Source organism: Dioscorea cayenensis, chromosome 4, assembly GCF_009730915.1.
Source record: "Dioscorea cayenensis subsp. rotundata cultivar TDr96_F1 chromosome 4, TDr96_F1_v2_PseudoChromosome.rev07_lg8_w22 25.fasta, whole genome shotgun sequence".
Classification (NCBI taxonomy): domain Eukaryota; kingdom Viridiplantae; phylum Streptophyta; class Magnoliopsida; order Dioscoreales; family Dioscoreaceae; genus Dioscorea; species Dioscorea cayenensis.
In genome coordinates this window covers 21,490,161-21,507,430 of record NC_052474.1, presented here as the reverse complement: position 1 = coordinate 21,507,430, position 17,270 = coordinate 21,490,161, and the positions used below count along the sequence as shown (strand labels likewise).

The following is a 17,270-nucleotide window of genomic DNA, read 5'->3' as shown; positions in this document are numbered from 1 at the left end:
ACTAGTACAAAGGTAAAGCGATCAAATCTGCACCGGTAATTAGTATAAAGCAGGACTAACGATGCAGGTTTGACTGTTCAACATTGTACTAATTACTGACCGGTGTAGTTTAGACCGTCAAACTTGAACGGACTAAATTTGTAATAATTTTTGACCGGTGCATGTTTGATCGTCCTATTTTTTTTTAAATATTTTTGAAATTTGTATTTTAAAAAATTAAACGTATAAAAATATAAATTTTTAAAAAATTTAAAAAATTCTTAACGGTAATTCCCCTTAGCTGGCGTTAAGAATTTTATTTTATTTTAAAAAAAATTAAGCATGAAAATGGGAGAGCTTCTCCCCTTTTTTTTTTTAAGTTGTATTCAAATAAATAATCCAGAATATCCGTAATTTCGTATATATATATATATTTTATATTAAAAAAAAACTTTTATAAAGATTCAAATTCAAAATAAACAACTAAGATCTAGTCTTCATAATTAATAATCAACTCAAATATACTCTTCAAGATTAATAATTATAAATTTTGGGTCATCCAATAAATACTCAACGGCATTATTCATCATAAAAAAAAAAAGAAAAAAAAGAAAAAGGGAAAACCTTGTTAAAATTTCATTTAAACCCAAAAGCTGCCCTAATTTATTTGCGTCCTGCCGCCTATTCCTCTCACCAATCTCTGTTGGAATTCTGAGCTTTGTCCCTCTCCAATGTCACAACCCCTCTCCCTCCTCCCTCCAAACCCTAACCCTAACCCTAACCCTAACCCCGATCCTTCTCCTTCCACCTCTCAACCTCCTCCCCCTCCTCTGCAATGGCGCGACCTCGCGGTATCCTGGCTCTCCTCCCACTCAACTCCTCCCACCGCCACCGATCTCGACTCCTGGATCGAGTCCAATCTCCATTCCCTCCCTGAATCCCTCCGATCGCTCCCCCGGCCTGAGCTCCACCGCCGCATCATTTCCCTCTTCAATCCGGCTCCCACCCAGGTCTCCAACCCTTCTCCGTCTGATCCTCTTCATCCTTACAGGTTTCAGCGTACAGACCAGTGGATGCCAGTGTACTCGTGGCTGGAGTCATTGGATGCTGATAGTCTGGTGGATTCTAAGGAGATCATGGCGTGGCTCGAATCGAACCGGAAGGTGTATGACATGCTGCTCTTGAAACATTCCAAGTATCATTTGATGCATTATATTCAGAGATTGCACTTGAAGGTTCTCAAGAAGAAAGGGAAGGTTCCCAAGGTATTGATTTTGGTTTGTTGATTTCCTTTTGCAAGGCCATTGAGAATTCTATTTTTTCCTTGATTATCACTTGATGGTTTGATTTAACTTCCGCTTCAATGTTTTTGGGGCTTTTGAAGTTTGTATTGAATGGAAGGATAGTTTTCTCTGGTGCTTGTACTCGATGCTCCTACTTTAATGTTGCAGAATCCTTATTTTTCCAACTATTATTTTGCACTGTTGTCTCTAATTGTTTTTAGTTTGATTTTAGAATTTTTAGTTTTGAATGTCTTTGCAACCGATGTGGATGGAGTTATCCGGGCATATTTCCCCTGAAAATGGTGCAATGTCTCTTTTATTTTCTTTGTTCGGGAATCTGATGCATACTTAGATGGTTAAATCAGGCATTGCCAGCTTAAATAGATTATTATTGTTGTTTTTACTTGATTTGAGTTGCCATGATTTGTGTCCTTTGTCAACTATGTTAGTCTTCGTTTCGTGCACACTGATTTATTTCTGCTTTTCAACTTTTTCTTGGGGGACATTAGAGTAATTGCATGTGTTCTTTTCTGCATAAAGGGTGTTCAGCTGTCTACTGCTAGGGCTTCAGTGAAGATTGCCAGTGGCAAGTTGACAACAGATGCAGTTCCTCTCCAATGTATGTCGATTTAGTACTCTATATCTAGTGTTTAAATTCTTGGTTCCCCTTGTAACATTGCTTGGTAATCTATAATATGCTTATCTGGGTTTGCTTAAGAACTATTTTATAGCTTGGTAATCTATAATATGCTTATCTGGGTTTGCTTAAGAACTATTTCATAGCTTCTAAGAATTTAAATCAGTTGCCAATCTGCTAGAATTTCACTGTATGGTTTGATTTGATTCAATTTCATTTATTACATAATATTTAAATGGGTAAATCTGACACATCACTGATTTAAGTTAGCTTGTGGCGAGTTTCTCTGCATTATGATATGTTTTGCTTATCATTTGGTATAATATCATGAGATGTTTTGGTTGTAAATGAGGTGATTGAGTATGATATAGGATTTATCTGGTGAAATTGGTTTGTACCTTTTGAAACTCAGGGATGCACATTTCCTCTGATTGTGCAGTCTGATGCCTTCTGGAAATATACTGTAATACTTTCTTTTTGTAGGTAAATCTCCTAGCAATGTAATGAAGGACAAAGAGATGTTCTTGAATAAAAAAAGTGAAGCTTTTTTTCGGTATGAGCTGTAAGTGATCAATTTAGATGATGCCCCAGCTTTAAATTTTTTCACTCATGATGTTTGCTTGAAATACTCTTTTGATATTATTCAGTTTGACTGATTTGCAGAACCAACTGACCCGTGTTCTATCCAAAAATAAACACGCAACCAACTTGAGAAATTCTCCTTCCTTACCCTTATCTAAGCAACCATTGAAGGATAATTCTGGTTGTCAGCCAAGCATGGTGGATAAAAATGCAAAATTCAAGTCTGGGGAGACACCTAACTTTTTAGATGCCATCAGTATCCAAGTGACTGAGCAGTTGAGGCCTGGATCTTTATTAGAGACCGTAGGTGGACAAAAGAGAAAGAGGGAACCTGCTATAGCAATTCCTGCATGGTCCAGTAGTGAAGCTATTTTTGGTATGCATTTTCTTAATGAATGAAGTTATGGCCCATGTCACTGAAATTAAATGGATTTCATAAATTCTAAGGTTCACACTAATGACTGCTTTTGATACATTCTGCTTGTTTTTCCTTCTTTTTTGGGCAGAATTCCATATATGATTTGTATTAATACAACTGGAGTTGCTTCTTGCCCTGTTATTTTATATATTAAGTGAAGAAGAAAAAAAGCTCTCCTGCTTAGTAGTTGCTATTTTGAACATAGTCTATAAAGTATTTGTTGTTATAGATAAATTCAATTATTGTTCAGGTAGTTCACCCAAGATCTTATGCAAGAAGTAACAAATCATACTTGTGTGCAAAAGGAATCAAGTAAATATCCTGATTAGGTTACTTGCAAATATTAATGCTTGCTTTAGTTATGGTTTGATTTTTATGACTAAATATTGTATTATATGCCTTGAGTAGTGGCCTAGATTTGTTTTATGAGATGAGAACACACAATATGAAAGGATGGTAAAAAAAGGTTTGGTGTAATTTTATCTATCTAGGCAGACAACCATAGTGATATTTCTTACCTAGACGCAAGAGGGATCGACCTCATAATTAAAATCAAGAAAAACCTTAAGAGCATATTTGAATTATAACCTACAGAAAATTCTTGAACATAGTTCTGTTATTATTCTGTTGCAATGGAATACCATGACTGCACTCTTGATTGGTGGAATTCTCGAAACCATGACCAATTCTTTGGATGTGAAAACAGTTGTATGAAATGATAATGTAGGGTACGAGAGGAGAGTATGACAGAGTTTATATACAAAGTATTAACATGATCTGAAAAGACGAGCTGAAGTCATTCCTCTGGTAAAAGAAACACTACAATTGAAGTGATCAAACCCAGGTTTTGTGATCAAACACTCAACCACGCTATCAGATCCAAGATGACCTCACATATTGAGGTTGGAACATATAAAGGCCAGAGAGTAGCTTTGACATCCAAATGGATCATGAAAAAATAGAGGAGACATAAGTTGCTTCAATGGGTTGGACAATGATAATGCCTTCTCATTGTAGATTCAGTAGAAGAGAAAGCAATGAAGATTCCAACTTCAGTGTTTTTTTTTTTTTCTTATAATTTACTTTATTTTTATCTTGGCCTTCTTTTCATGCACATCTACGAATATTTTGCAGTCATTAACTACACATTGCCTCTGTAAACAATAAAAATTGTTGTCTAACAAAAGTGAAAAAAATGAATATGGAGATTAAATAGTAAGCAATTTATTTATTTCCATTTTTAGTATCACTAACTTGAAATTAAGGAGTATGCTAAAAGAGAGGATTTTTTTTTCATGCATTTCCTTTACTGGCATGTCTTTTACCTCCTTGTTTTTTCTCATTTCTTGCTGATCTCTGAAATTCCCTTCATGATAATTTTTCTTTACAAAGATGTGATGTTGAATTGGAAGCAACACCTTATATGAACTCTAAGAAATAATTAAATGACATGCCAAACTGGAATTGCAAACCATTGTGATCCATTATAGGAAATGTTGATGGTAGTATCTATCGGTTAATTTATGTTTTTCTAATCTAGGTATTTGTGTCATTGTAGATAATGTTGCCCATAATATGCATGAGATTTCAGTGAGTCAAAGAGGAGATTGGTTGGATCACACTTGAAGGATAAAGATTACAAAAAACAATTAGGGGCCGTTTGGTTCGTGGTAATGTTTTCACATTATCGCCTATTACATGTTACGTGGTAATATTTTCAGATTACTACTTATGGATTAGTGGCGGTAGTAATATTGATGGTAGACGGTGATTACCAACCTTGGAATATTACCAAGGAACTTGGTAATCTCATTACCACCAATACAGGTGGCTATCTTGAATTACCAACTGGATGGTAATCTGAAATTTTTTTTTTAACAAATATGCCCTTTATTTAAAAATAATAATTTTTAAAAATTTCATACTTTACCATTCGATAAAAAAAAATTTGGATAATGTTATTTTGGAAATACTTTCAACTTCAAAAATTTAATTTTTTGTATTATAATTAATTTTTTCATGTAACAAATTTATTTTATCTTAACTTTCCATTTGCTCAAAATTTTAAATATAAAGTTATTTTGTGAAAAATGTGCAAAAATTAATCTTTGATGTTTTAATTTAATAATTTTGATCCCAAGTTTTATTTTATTTTAAATTTAAACTTGATCAAAATTGTAGATACAAAGGTATTTTGGGAAATTTGAATATTACCAAGTTGATTACTACGTAATATGAGTTTTTAACCAAACATGGTTATCATAAATTACCACAACATTCCTGGGCATATAGCATTCCCGATCTCATTACTATGGTAATCTCATTACGCGGTCATACATTATTACCGCGAACCAAAAGACCCCTTAGGTCCATCCTGACAGTTTGATATTGGAAAGGGTTCTGATTTGACTCGCCTCTTTGTTTTAACGGTCATTGGGTTGAAGATGCCATACTTGATCCTCGGATATGTATCCATGAAAGAAATTGCCTAAATACTCATGAAATTATGAACTAGGTCATTATGTTTTATTTTTTAGGTGGATTTGATCCTAAGTTGATAGGTCAATTCATGCCCTTTGCTTAGTATAGAAATAGGTCGCATGTTGTTGATCAACTAGGTTTACATCAAACATGGGGAGATCTTGTCATATTTTAAACTTTAAGCACAAAAACCTTGTGATGTATACCTTATTGTGCCATCAAGTACATGGGTAACATCTTTAGATTTTATAAATGATCACCTTTGCCCTTTGATTTTCTTTCTTCTCTATTTTGTCATATTTTGGATATTCATTTTCTTGCCTATTCTTGGATTTTCTGTGAAGTTCCTTCATGGCACTAGAGAACATTACTTAACTATTTCTTAACACATGGTCTATGTGCTTTCCAACATTGTTCTTGGCACAATAGCAAATCTTCAGTTTGTTGCCGAAAGATAACAAGATTTTTCCTATTGAAGGAGGTATGGTGAAGGAATTTTTTTTTTTTGGTTATAAGAATGCCGAACACATTTCTCATGAATAGTTGATTCCCAAAGAAAATATTGCTACGTGTTACTTGCTTTCTGATGTAGAACATCCCTCAGTTAACTCAGATTCAATGGAATAAACTGTCGGGCCTATAGATGATCCTCAAATTGGAGAAGACTAAAACCGAGGGGGGATCTTGCTTAGGAAAACAGACCATCCTAAGGTCTATTCCAGGATGAAGAAGAAGAACTAATTCCAACTAAGTTTTCTATTTCAATTAGGAGTTACGATAGGTTTATATGAATATTTAATATCACCAACTCAGGATAAGATTTCTTTTAATATTTAAACATCAATGAAGACCTAAAGTTGGGTTTCCCCGTTTGAGTGATAGTCTTGGGAGTCTTCATCTTCTTACTTTCTTTTCCCCCTCTTGCTTTTAGGCATCAATGTAAAGTTTTCTTTTGCCCCTTTTTGTTCAAGTTTGATTGCAATAGAGATTCACAGTTATAATGCTTAAATGCTAACTGATTCCCTGCTCTAGGCCAAAGTTACCAGGAACGGGGTACGTCTTGGTACGTGGTACGAAAACGGGAACTTGGTACCTAACTTGGAAATTTTATGGTACGAAGGGGGTAGGCTTAATTGGTACGATATTTCGGGTCGTGGTACGCTTCATAATAGTTTTAGGATCGTAAATAAAAATCTTTGTAAAATATAAACAATTTTGTATAGATAAAGTTTGAGTTGATTTACTCAACATTGAGACATAACATTTCATAAGTTTTAAAATTAATATGAAAGTTTAAGATAAATATAAAGGTCTAATAACATGTTCAGTTGCATTAATATTATGAAAACACTTCAAAGTTCAAACATTCTAGAGGCAGGCTGCAGCATACTTGAAGGTTTAATTTAAGCTTTAATATTTCAGAAACAGAAAACAGAGGCTACATCATATGCCATCTGCCATACTTCAAAGTTCAAACTTTAAAACTTTAATGTTCTGGAAACAAAAATCAAAGCCTACAACATAAGTCATACATTAAGATTCAAAAGTTTAACACTATAACATTCCAAAAACAAAAGTAGTAACATAATTTTGACTGAGTCTTAAACTCTTTAGTCTTCACCATTACATATGTAGGAACAAGATACCACATTTAGGAGTGAGACAATTGAACACATGAGTAAAGCCTACAAAAAAAAATTGGAATATTGTTAGAATTGAATTCTTGGAGTCTTGGATTGTGAAAGAGTAGATAAGAAAAAAAATTATATAGCTTAAGATTTAGGTTCTCAAACTTACATGAGTCAATGAAATTAGTTGTCCATCTTTGCATTTGAAACTTTACTTGAAAGTGCTTAATCCTCTTGCATCTCTTCATTTTTTCTTGATAATATCTCATCATCAATATCATTATCCAAATCAGTCCACCTCAAGTCTTCTAATCTCATAGATGAATCCTCCAAAAATCCATTGTTCGGATCAATGTCCCATTTTTTAAATGGGCCATTTAAATAGGTTTCATTGAATCGTGACTGAAGACGAATGTTTGAGTGGATGAAAACTAATTTATCAGCCCTTGTACAATTTAAGCGGTTCCTTTTCACACTGTGAATGTAAGAATAAGTGCTCCAAGCTCTCTCTGCTGATGAACTACTAATAGGTTGTGAAAGCACTTTTTTTGCAACATCCATCAAGTCAGGAGTTTGTGAACCATAAGTTGACCACCATTCTATAGCATCCATAGTGACCGCATCAATTTGTGCTGCTGCCATTGCAAAAAGTCCTTTCTTCATGTGAAAACTAGCAAATTGCTCCCGTAAAAGCTTTTCTTCTTTGGAATTTTCAGATATTCTGTTGAAAGCTTCCATAACACCCAAAATAACTTCTTTGTCACAATTTGGAGCCCTTCGAGGAAATCCACCAGGTGCAGGAGTAGAAAGATAACGAACATCGTAAAAACGAGGACTTAGAGCAAACCCAAGGCAATGCATAGGAATATTCATCTTTTCCCATCTTTCAAGTATTTTCTTTTCCATACAAGGATAATCACTTTCATATTTACTATCATGCATGATATCCTTAATTTGTCCTAACATAGTATCCATTTTTTCATAGACTTCTCCCATTTTGGCACCTTCACCATCACAAAACTTGATTAACAAATAGATAGGCTTTGTTATCATAACCACATTCTCAACATCTTCCCAAAAATCTTCACTAGAAATAGTTTCAGCCACAAGGATTCCCATTTGTCTAGTATTGTCATCTCCTATTTTTACCCATTCTTTCCATGCTCTAAGTACAATGGTAGTAGCAAGTGCCTCTCTACAATCAAGCAACCTCTTCAATAGAATATAATGAGATGCAAATCTGGTTTTAGCAACTTTCAACAATTCTAGTCTTGATTGTGCTCTAAACATGGCCAAAACATGTGTGTGATTTAGAAAATATTTAACAATTGCTTTACCCCTTCGATATGTGTTCCTTAACCACTCAAATGCATTAGCAGAATCCTTGAAAATTAAGTTGAGTGTGTGAACAACACATGGTGACCAAAAGATGTGTCTATGTACCTTTTCGATTTCTTTTCCAGCTGCTCTGCAATTGGCTGCATTGTCAGTAACCACTTGAAGAACATTTGATGGGCCAATCTCTTCAATAGATTTCAACAAGAATTCCGCAATTGCAGCCCCAGTTTTCTCAACTCCGGAGAAGTCTTCGGCATACATAAACATTGCTCCACCCTATCGCTTGTTGCAATGACATTGATTAATGGTTGATGCTTGACATTAGACCAGCCATCAGAAACAATAGATACTCCTTGAGTGTACCAAGTATCTTTTATTGGAACTAAATCTTTCTCCACATCCCTTTTGCACTCATCCCAACAAAATTGTTCTTGCTTTTCTCAAATGAAGGAGGCTTTGTACCCTTTTTGGAGCTTTTGTTAATTGCCATCACCATCTCAACAAATTGAGGATTTCAGTAACACATTAAAGGGAATGCCATTTGCACATAATCCTCTCATAATCTTCAAATCTATCGAGCTTCTCTCCAATATATTGAAGGTCTCCTCAATGGGTTTAGTAGCCATTGGTTTTTGCTTCTTGTTGACAATCGAATTCTTCAAAGATGAAGACACACCAACTTGCTCAGCTTCTTGGACCATCCTCCTTACTCTTTCATATTCTTCTCGATTTTTTAGCAATGCTTGACATCTTTGAATTTGTGCTTTTGTCCCGACTGGAGCACCAAAAAAATGATAATGGATCCTAGTATATGAACTTGTATACTTGTTGTTACAATGCTTGCACATCCAAATCTTAGCTCCACCTGGATTTTTGCCTTGTGACTGACCAAATTGTACTACTTCAGATAGAAGAGGCTTGGATTTGGAATTTGATTTTTCATCATCTCCTTCTGTCTTGTATGTTGTTGCTTTCTTAGTTGCTTGAATCCCTTGAGCATGGATCATTTGTGGACTATCATCATCACTTGAATCATTTGAATCTTCAACGAGATGCTTCTTTCTTCTTTTACCAAACACCATTGTTATTTGGCTGCAAAGATGGTTGTGAGAGGGAAAAAAGAGTGTTCTACACTTCTACTCTCGGACTAAAAAGCTAAGGATTTCTATTAGGAGATGAAGGGTCACTAGTTTTCATTAATATGTAATTCATTAAAAAAGAGAGGCTAAGAATTTCTATTAGGAGATGAAAGGTCATTAGTTTTCACTAATATGTAATTAATTCTCTAGAGATTTTGACTGTTGGTTATTTTTTGCATTGTTATTGTTGTGTAAGTGTAACTTTAATGGCATTCATAATTGAACCAAGGCATAGGCTCTAGCTACATCATGGCCTAGTTTATTGTTTTGGAACTTGGATTCTTGGTTTTTCCACCCCATTTATTCTTCACTCTTTTTCTCATTGATTTTCCACCACTATTATAAGTTTTAAAAATTCAAGACATTGGTTTTCTATCCACTAAAGAGAATTGTTCTTGCTTGTCTCTTCCCTTTGTCATTTATTCTTTGTTTTATTCCAACCTATTTTATTCTTCCTATACATCCTAGTTACACTAAAAAAACCATTCAAATTCTATGAAAAACAAATACAATCAAAACTCAAAAGTCATGCTTAATATCAACCTTAGCCTTCTCTTCTTCTTCTCATCTTCGGTGGTTTTAAGCATCATATCTGAGCAACTAGTTGTACCTTTCCCTTCTTCTCATATTTGGCAAGCTTAAGCTTCATATTTGAGCAACTCATGGCAACCTTCTCTTCTTCTCTTTGGTGGCTTTAAGCTTCACATTTGTCTTAAGTTTAAAACTTTAGAAGCATTGTTTTTCCTATCTTTCAAACTCATGCTCCCTTAATTTCTTCAAACTCTTGGATCGTTTCTTTCATGGAACCAATTCCCGTTCCTAACGTCCCCGGAACTTAAACGAACCACGATCCGGATCGCACGAACCGGTTCGTGGTTCCAAGGGGGTTGTAGCGATCCTGGTAACATTGCTCTAGGCTAATAGCCATCTAGGAGGCCTGGATCGTGTGTCAATACCTTGATCGTTGCATCCATAATCTTTGAATTATTTCCATCTGATCACTTTCCAGTTTTGTTTCTTGTTGAATTTTCTTATATTCTCATGCATTTATAATCCTGAAAATTTTACATGAATAAACTGATTGACAGGAACCTTTAGAGGTGATCAACCTTTAAGTTCACATTATGGAGAAGTAGGGACACATGATATTAGCAGAAAAAATGCTCAGGTTTCATTGGCACAGAAATATTCTGATAGGAGAAACATAGCAACCTGCTTACAAGGGCGGGAAATAGGTTTTAGGGGTTATGATGCAAGGAATCATGGAAACTGGAGTTCATTTCTTAAAGGTAGGTATTCGGTTCATCTCTTCTGTTGTTTAATTACCATTTGAAGTATGTTCCCTAATATTTTATAGGGCATTTAATGGTTACTAAAACTTCATGAAAGAATATTTGTGGTGATTTTTGATAAACCCCTGCAGTTTGCCTTTACGTCTAAAAAAGCTCTTCTAGCTTTAGTTCTATTAAAAACCAAGCATTTTAGTAAAGTTACCTCCAAAACCCCTCTAGTTCAAATGTTGAAAGAACCCCTTAACCACTGTGATAAAATTTTAAAATGACAAAACGACCCCTCTTTAGAAAAATATTAAAATAATTGAAGTAAATTTGCAAAGATAATTAAATTAATTTCAAAAATAAATCTCTTCCTGTTAGAATCTTGATGTAACCCTAACCATGGTTATAAAATTTTTAAATGACAAAATTCTCCCACTTTAGACTATACTTAAATAATTGAATAAAATTTTAAAAATATTTAAATTAATTTTAAAAATGAATCCCATCCAATTAAAATCTTAGCATAATCCCCTTAACCATTGTTATAATATAAAAAAAATTTAAATATTTGAAATGAATCAAAAATATTTAAATTAAATTTTAAAAATATATTTTAGTACGTAAATATAAATATGTAGGAAAGATAATTGAATTAGACTAGTTTAGACATTCAATGATTCATTTCACACCGAAACTTTTAAGTGGATGAAAGGTAATTTGGTTCATTTGTTTTTACAACAAGGCGTTAGCAAATAATGGAAGGTTAGGTTAAGATTTTGACTAAAGGAAGATTGAGGAATAAAGCAATATGTGCTTGGGTTTTTTTTTTCTTGTGTTGGGAGAAAATTGAAAGTAGACAGATTTTGTGAAAGGAACAAAAAAGATAAACTATAGGGGTTTATCAAAAAATCACCCAAATACTTGTGGTGCCTGGTATTTATCTCAGGTATTTATTCAATATAGGTTGGAGATCACTTGGCCGACAATTTGATGGGCCTGCTGTCTGGTTTGAAAGAAGAAGTTATTCCTCATGGGTCCCTACTTGGTGTGCCTATACATCAAATGTTGCTGTTGCTCAAACTCTTGGCAGGGTATGAGCATCTTTAACTCTAAATGTTTCTTTCCTTTCAATGGGTTGTGCAAAACACCTGATGGGAACAAGAACATATAATGGATGGATTATTTATTTGGCTACTAAATAGTAAATGCAAATTCTTGTGGTTAAAGAGTGCTTATTTATTTATTTATTTTTGTAATGTATCAAACACTAACATTTACTGGTCTCTATGGTTGTAATCTGTTTTTAATAGTGACATCTTGTAATTATCGTTACTTCCAAGATATAAGCCACATGTTGGAAATCATAAAGTGATTGTGTTAGATATATTCTCTGATTTCTGCTATGATAGATTCTCCAATCTATGTGAAGAAGCCACAAATAGGATGTGGAATGAAAGAAACTTTTATGGCAGTTGTAAGAATTGAATTTAGGAACTCATTCTCTTGATAATCTGAGATCAATAAAAGAAGAAAATACAATATAATAATTTAAGCTGTAATTTACTTGTGTAAATTCAAAGTTTATGCCACAAAATAATAAACTATATTCATACACACCGAAAATATGCTCGTTGGGCAATATATGGATGCTTTATTTGTGTGATTCAATCAATTGCCTTCTTGCATTGGTCATCAATGCATCTCATATCTGAGACCTGATTAAAATGCAGTGCCTCCAGAACTAGGTTGATCTTGAACCAATTTTTCTGCAAAAAGTGCATCTGTTGGGACAACCTGATCACATTGCATAATGTATGCTCTCCTCAATGTAGTTGTTTTATTTAAAAGAGCATTAGTTTTTTTGTTTCAAAGGGGATTATTGTGCAGAATTATAATTCTTGTTTCCTCACATGATTTTCAAAATGCTTTTATATATATACAAGCATCATCTTAATTTTTGATTCTTTCTCAAATATGTTTTTTCCGTAACCTAATCTTTCAGCAAGGTGTTCAAAAGGTTTTAGATGTCAGATTTCATCCAGAAGGCCTTCCCCAGCTTGTTTGTAGCTGCAATGAGGTTGGTAATTTATTAATTCCTTAATTCATGCAGTCTGCAAGTTTTTTGTATAATTTTTCAAGCCAAGTTCTCATTTCTTTTTTATTTTATTCCATTTAACATTAACCACAATCTTTGATTGATATATTGTTATGCAAAAAAGCTTGTTTACTAATGTAGAGCAAGGTGGATTAATACATGGTTTAATTTTCACAACACTTGTTGGTAGGATGTCAAAGATTAAAGTTTGTCACTTGACAAAGAATCTAAAATAAAACCCATACAAGGTTGAAATAGAACCCATAAAAGGTCGAAAAATCAATGTAGAGGCGCTCTTCACTCTCCGACTAATTTCTAACACTTATCTCACAAAGATCCTTCATCATGCCTCTTTGGCTCAAAAGATCTTGTATTCAAGTTTAAGCTTTCATCTTCTTCCAAATACTTCAAGTGTGCAACTGTGTATCATGAGTATGTAGATCATATGGCCCAAGATAATCTTCAAGTATACATCCAAATACTTCTCAAGTAATGACCTTATTCTAGAAATTAATGGAGAATTGTTTCAATCATCAAGTAGGAATTTTGCCAGTGATGGTAAGAGTAGAAAGAACATAGTCAACAATATTCTTTTACAAAAATGATTGAGTTAGGCATATCAGAGCTGGTTCTGATGCAATAAAGAAATTATAAGGATGGAAGCAATGGTGTTGTCTTGTATTCTCCGAAGTCCAAACGGTAGTTTAACCATCAAATTTTGCTTCTTTGTCAAGTTGCCAAGGACGATCAAGTTATTAATGACATATCTTCATGGGAGTGATATTGCACCATATATGATCAGAATAATTGCCAAACACTAAAGGAACTTTAAATTTCTTAGTAACTTGTATGGTGATTGAGTCATTAATGACACACCTTCATGGGAGTGGTATTGCACCATATATGATTAGAATAATTGCCAAACACTAAAGGAACTTTAAATTTCTTAGTAACTTGTATGGTGATCGAGTCATTCAGCCAGGTCAAAGGGAAAAGATGTGCATGTGGAATAGTATGCCACTTCAACTTTGGAACTGCTTCTTCTGTATAATATTTTCACAAGCAGTGATACTAATCAGGCTCGTGTGATGTCCCTGGATGTTGCAATGAAGAGAAAATATTAAAATGAAGACACTTGTCATCATTCTGTTGCGGGGCTAGTTAGATGTAATGAGTGACTATGCATGGCTCCTACGTGCGGGGATCATCGATATCCGCATATGTATTATCTTCTTCTACAGGTTCAAAGTCTCCCATAGTGAGGAAAGCATGAACTTAAGTATGCTGAGCTTGTTAGTGACTAGGCTTGTGGCAGTGGTGATAAACCACACTAGAATGGTTGTTATTCCATTGGAAGGTGTTAATGGTTGAAGAGCTAGGGTCTTTATGATAGATGCTTCTATTTAATACTCTTTCAGTGGCTAAGGTTTCACAGCTGCTAAAGAAAAGGCACATCCGTACATGGGATATTTAATGTCATGGTTGAGCATCACTGTTAAGGGGTGATCTTTGTTCGTACAAAAACCCCACTAAAGTGTTTCAAGAACAATGACAAAAGGTGAAAGAAAATAAGCTGACAATTAATGAAGAAAATCTCAGAAAAAATAAATAAGCAGAATAGCAAGGCTACTTTATTCACCAATCATCATAATAAAACTTCTTCTGTCAAGAGTACTCAGTCTTGTTAATAGACCTGGAGAAATCTTGAACATAGCAGCTTTCTAATTTAGAAGACATTATAATTGCTATCATCTTTGAGAGTCAACTTTTAATATAAATAAAAATATAACAATCTTCTTAATTGCTGCAAAGAGATTTTTATATCTTGCTCTATTTCTCTTTTCCTTCTTGAGTAAGTCTATTCAAGGGTGATCATGTATCTCTAAATAGGATTCAGCTAGACGGTCTCGTCTATAATATTGATATTGATTTTCCTTACTATGTACGTGAGCATTTACTAGGTTGTAGTATATAGCTAAAATTTGCAGTTCCTTCCTGTCTGCTTGGATTACAAGATCAAGCTATCATGCAAAGTTTTATTATATCACAGGCACCAAATGAGCTGTTACTGTATAATCTTCTTTCTGGAAGAGCAACTCAACTAAGTGGTCATAATTGCCAGGTATTCATTTACAAAAGATCCACTAATGCATGCACTATTTTCCACTGTACTTTCTATATAAAGCTCAATATATCCATATATTTGTGTTTGAAATTTGCTATATCAATTTGATTTGATCTTTAATTAAATTATTTTCTTATTTTTCCTTGTTTATTATCTGTTCTGACTATATGTATATATGCCCATACTGATGATAAGGAAATAATCATATCTGTGTTTATTTATAAATTTATTGTGATAGATCCAAGCTGTTGAGTTTGCAGTAAGGGGTGCAAGTGTGGTTTCTTGTGGTGCCAACCTTTTAAAGGTACTCTAGACCACTTGATTTTATCAATGAGAATCTGCTTATTAGAATCAACATTTTAGCCCATCTAACTCATTGTTCAAAAATTATCTATATAGGTTTGGGACTGCATAACTGGTTCATGTCTATTTACATTGGGCTCTGTTGGTGTTGATCGGTCATTGGTTGGGCACTCAAAAAAAATCCATGCTATGACAGTTAATACATGGCAATCCTGTATGGTTTATTACATCCTCTGTTTTTTTTTTTTTTAAATTTTATCTGGTGGTGATTGGCAACATATTACCCTAATGGTCATTTCACAAGCATGTTATCAAATGCATTTATGAATTGGCATCATTTTAAAACAAACTCAATTTTGTCAGTATGGATTGCCTGTATTCAACATCATAAATTTTAGAGTGCTGTACTCATTATTTTGTTGTTGTTATTTTCTTCTACAAAAGACTATTGAATTTGATGCCCAATGGACAAGGCTGGTGGCCATAGAGATCAACTCTTGTTACTCTTCTGTTTTTGTTTAATCATTGTGTCAATAGCTTGTTGCATTTCTTTGAATGTTGTGATGTAGTGTCACACTGTGTTGGAGCATATATTGTATCATGCTATTTTTTTTAAATACTTATATGTGCAAGTTTGCTTGTTTGATTATTGATTATGGCTATTACAAGGTTTTTCGTAAAAAAGTTGAATTTGGCTGAAATTAAGCTCTAGCTTGACCCCTTTATCAAGTGATCCTATCTCAAATTTACAACTTAAGCTCAAACTTAATTTTTTGCAAGGCCATGGACTGGGTTGTTCAAATCTGGTTTGATTACAATCAGTATTAGAGTGGTCTTTTTTCAACAGTGAGATAACTAAGCACTTCGCCTTACCTCAAGCCATGTACAAACATTAAATGAAAGAGCTAGTGATGATTGGGAGTGCTTGGCTGAAAACATATGTCAACCGGTATCTTGTTTTGGTCCCTGCTAAAAACCTTGTCATCTTTAAAAATTTGTGTTCCTAATGTATATGATGTTAGTAAGGTCAATGGCTTAACTGTCTCACTGTTGAAGCACTGGCATAGCATCTTGGCTTTCTTTCAGAGATGGCTTATGCGGAGCTTGAGCAGCTAGGCTTTGCTCAGGTTTTGGATGAGCCAAACTCAAATTGCTGACTGAGAATTGAAACTAAATTCATGTTGAGCTCGAGCTAACTTCAGGATAAAGTGAGCTGATCTTGAGAAATTATTGGATTTGTCAAGCATGCCTGTTGTAGGACACTAAGATTGGGCTCTTGAAATGACAACTCAGCATTTCTGTCATGGAATATTTTATATTTTGTGCGTGCCTGAAGATGAAATTGGTTTCTAATATTATCATTCTTCTTCTAAACCTTTCCACTAGGAATTATATATGACCTAGGTTTTGCAGTCTGGCGTGGATGGTGGATGGCTGCAAATGGTCAGATTATATTTACATATCTTATAAACCTTAATCAATAAGTTTGTCCTTATATTATTATTGTTCTTGTGATAAGGCTTTTAATTCGTAAATGATATTTGTGCCCAGATCCATTTTTTATTTCATAATATCTAGTCAGTAATACTTAAACACAGATATTCAGGTGCATAGATTGTGTTGTCGCTACATATTATGCTACATCTTGTATTTGGTTTGTGTCGATCATAATTGTGCATTAAAGAATTTCTATAATCAAGGATCCTTTTTTTTTTTTAATCTTTGATGTTAGCATCTATAAGGCAAGGCGAGCATAAAGATGTAAAAGACGGAACAGAATGAAATGTCACATCACTCTATTAATGTTTATGATTGCTGAGAAATGAGCTGAGATGGACCTGTAGTTCTCTTGAAACATTTCTTCTAAGCCTTCTAACCAGTTTTGAATCAAATTATGAGCCACAATCCTTGTTGTCATCAAAGCTTGTTTCTGCTTGGACCATAAAATGTTCTCATAAGGTATTGAGAAAGTGGCTACTGTTGGT

At 34.1% G+C, this 17,270-nt stretch overlaps 1 protein-coding gene across 5 annotated transcripts in view; it reads left to right on the top strand.

The window, feature by feature from the left end:
• The first annotated feature begins 661 nt into the window (after nucleotides 1-661).
• The window catches only part of LOC120258493 (uncharacterized WD repeat-containing protein alr2800), a 29,023-nt gene continuing 12,414 nt past the window's right edge, over nucleotides 662-17,270 (top strand). For 4 of the 5 annotated variants that reach the window (XM_039265921.1, XM_039265920.1, XM_039265918.1 and 1 more), the window contains exons 1-10: nucleotides 662-1,244; nucleotides 1,803-1,881; nucleotides 2,383-2,461; nucleotides 2,547-2,857; nucleotides 10,574-10,774; nucleotides 11,726-11,853; nucleotides 12,765-12,839; nucleotides 14,908-14,979; nucleotides 15,221-15,286; nucleotides 15,382-15,499. In XM_039265921.1, the coding sequence (XP_039121855.1) occupies nucleotides 711-1,244; nucleotides 1,803-1,881; nucleotides 2,383-2,461; nucleotides 2,547-2,857; nucleotides 10,574-10,774; nucleotides 11,726-11,853; nucleotides 12,765-12,839; nucleotides 14,908-14,979; nucleotides 15,221-15,286; nucleotides 15,382-15,499 (1,663 nt within the window). In that variant the 5' untranslated portion in view covers nucleotides 662-710. The remainder of the gene's footprint in view (nucleotides 1,245-1,802; nucleotides 1,882-2,382; nucleotides 2,462-2,546; nucleotides 2,858-10,573; nucleotides 10,775-11,725; nucleotides 11,854-12,764; nucleotides 12,840-14,907; nucleotides 14,980-15,220; nucleotides 15,287-15,381; nucleotides 15,500-17,270) is intronic. The other variant, XM_039265922.1, reaches the window with a different exon arrangement.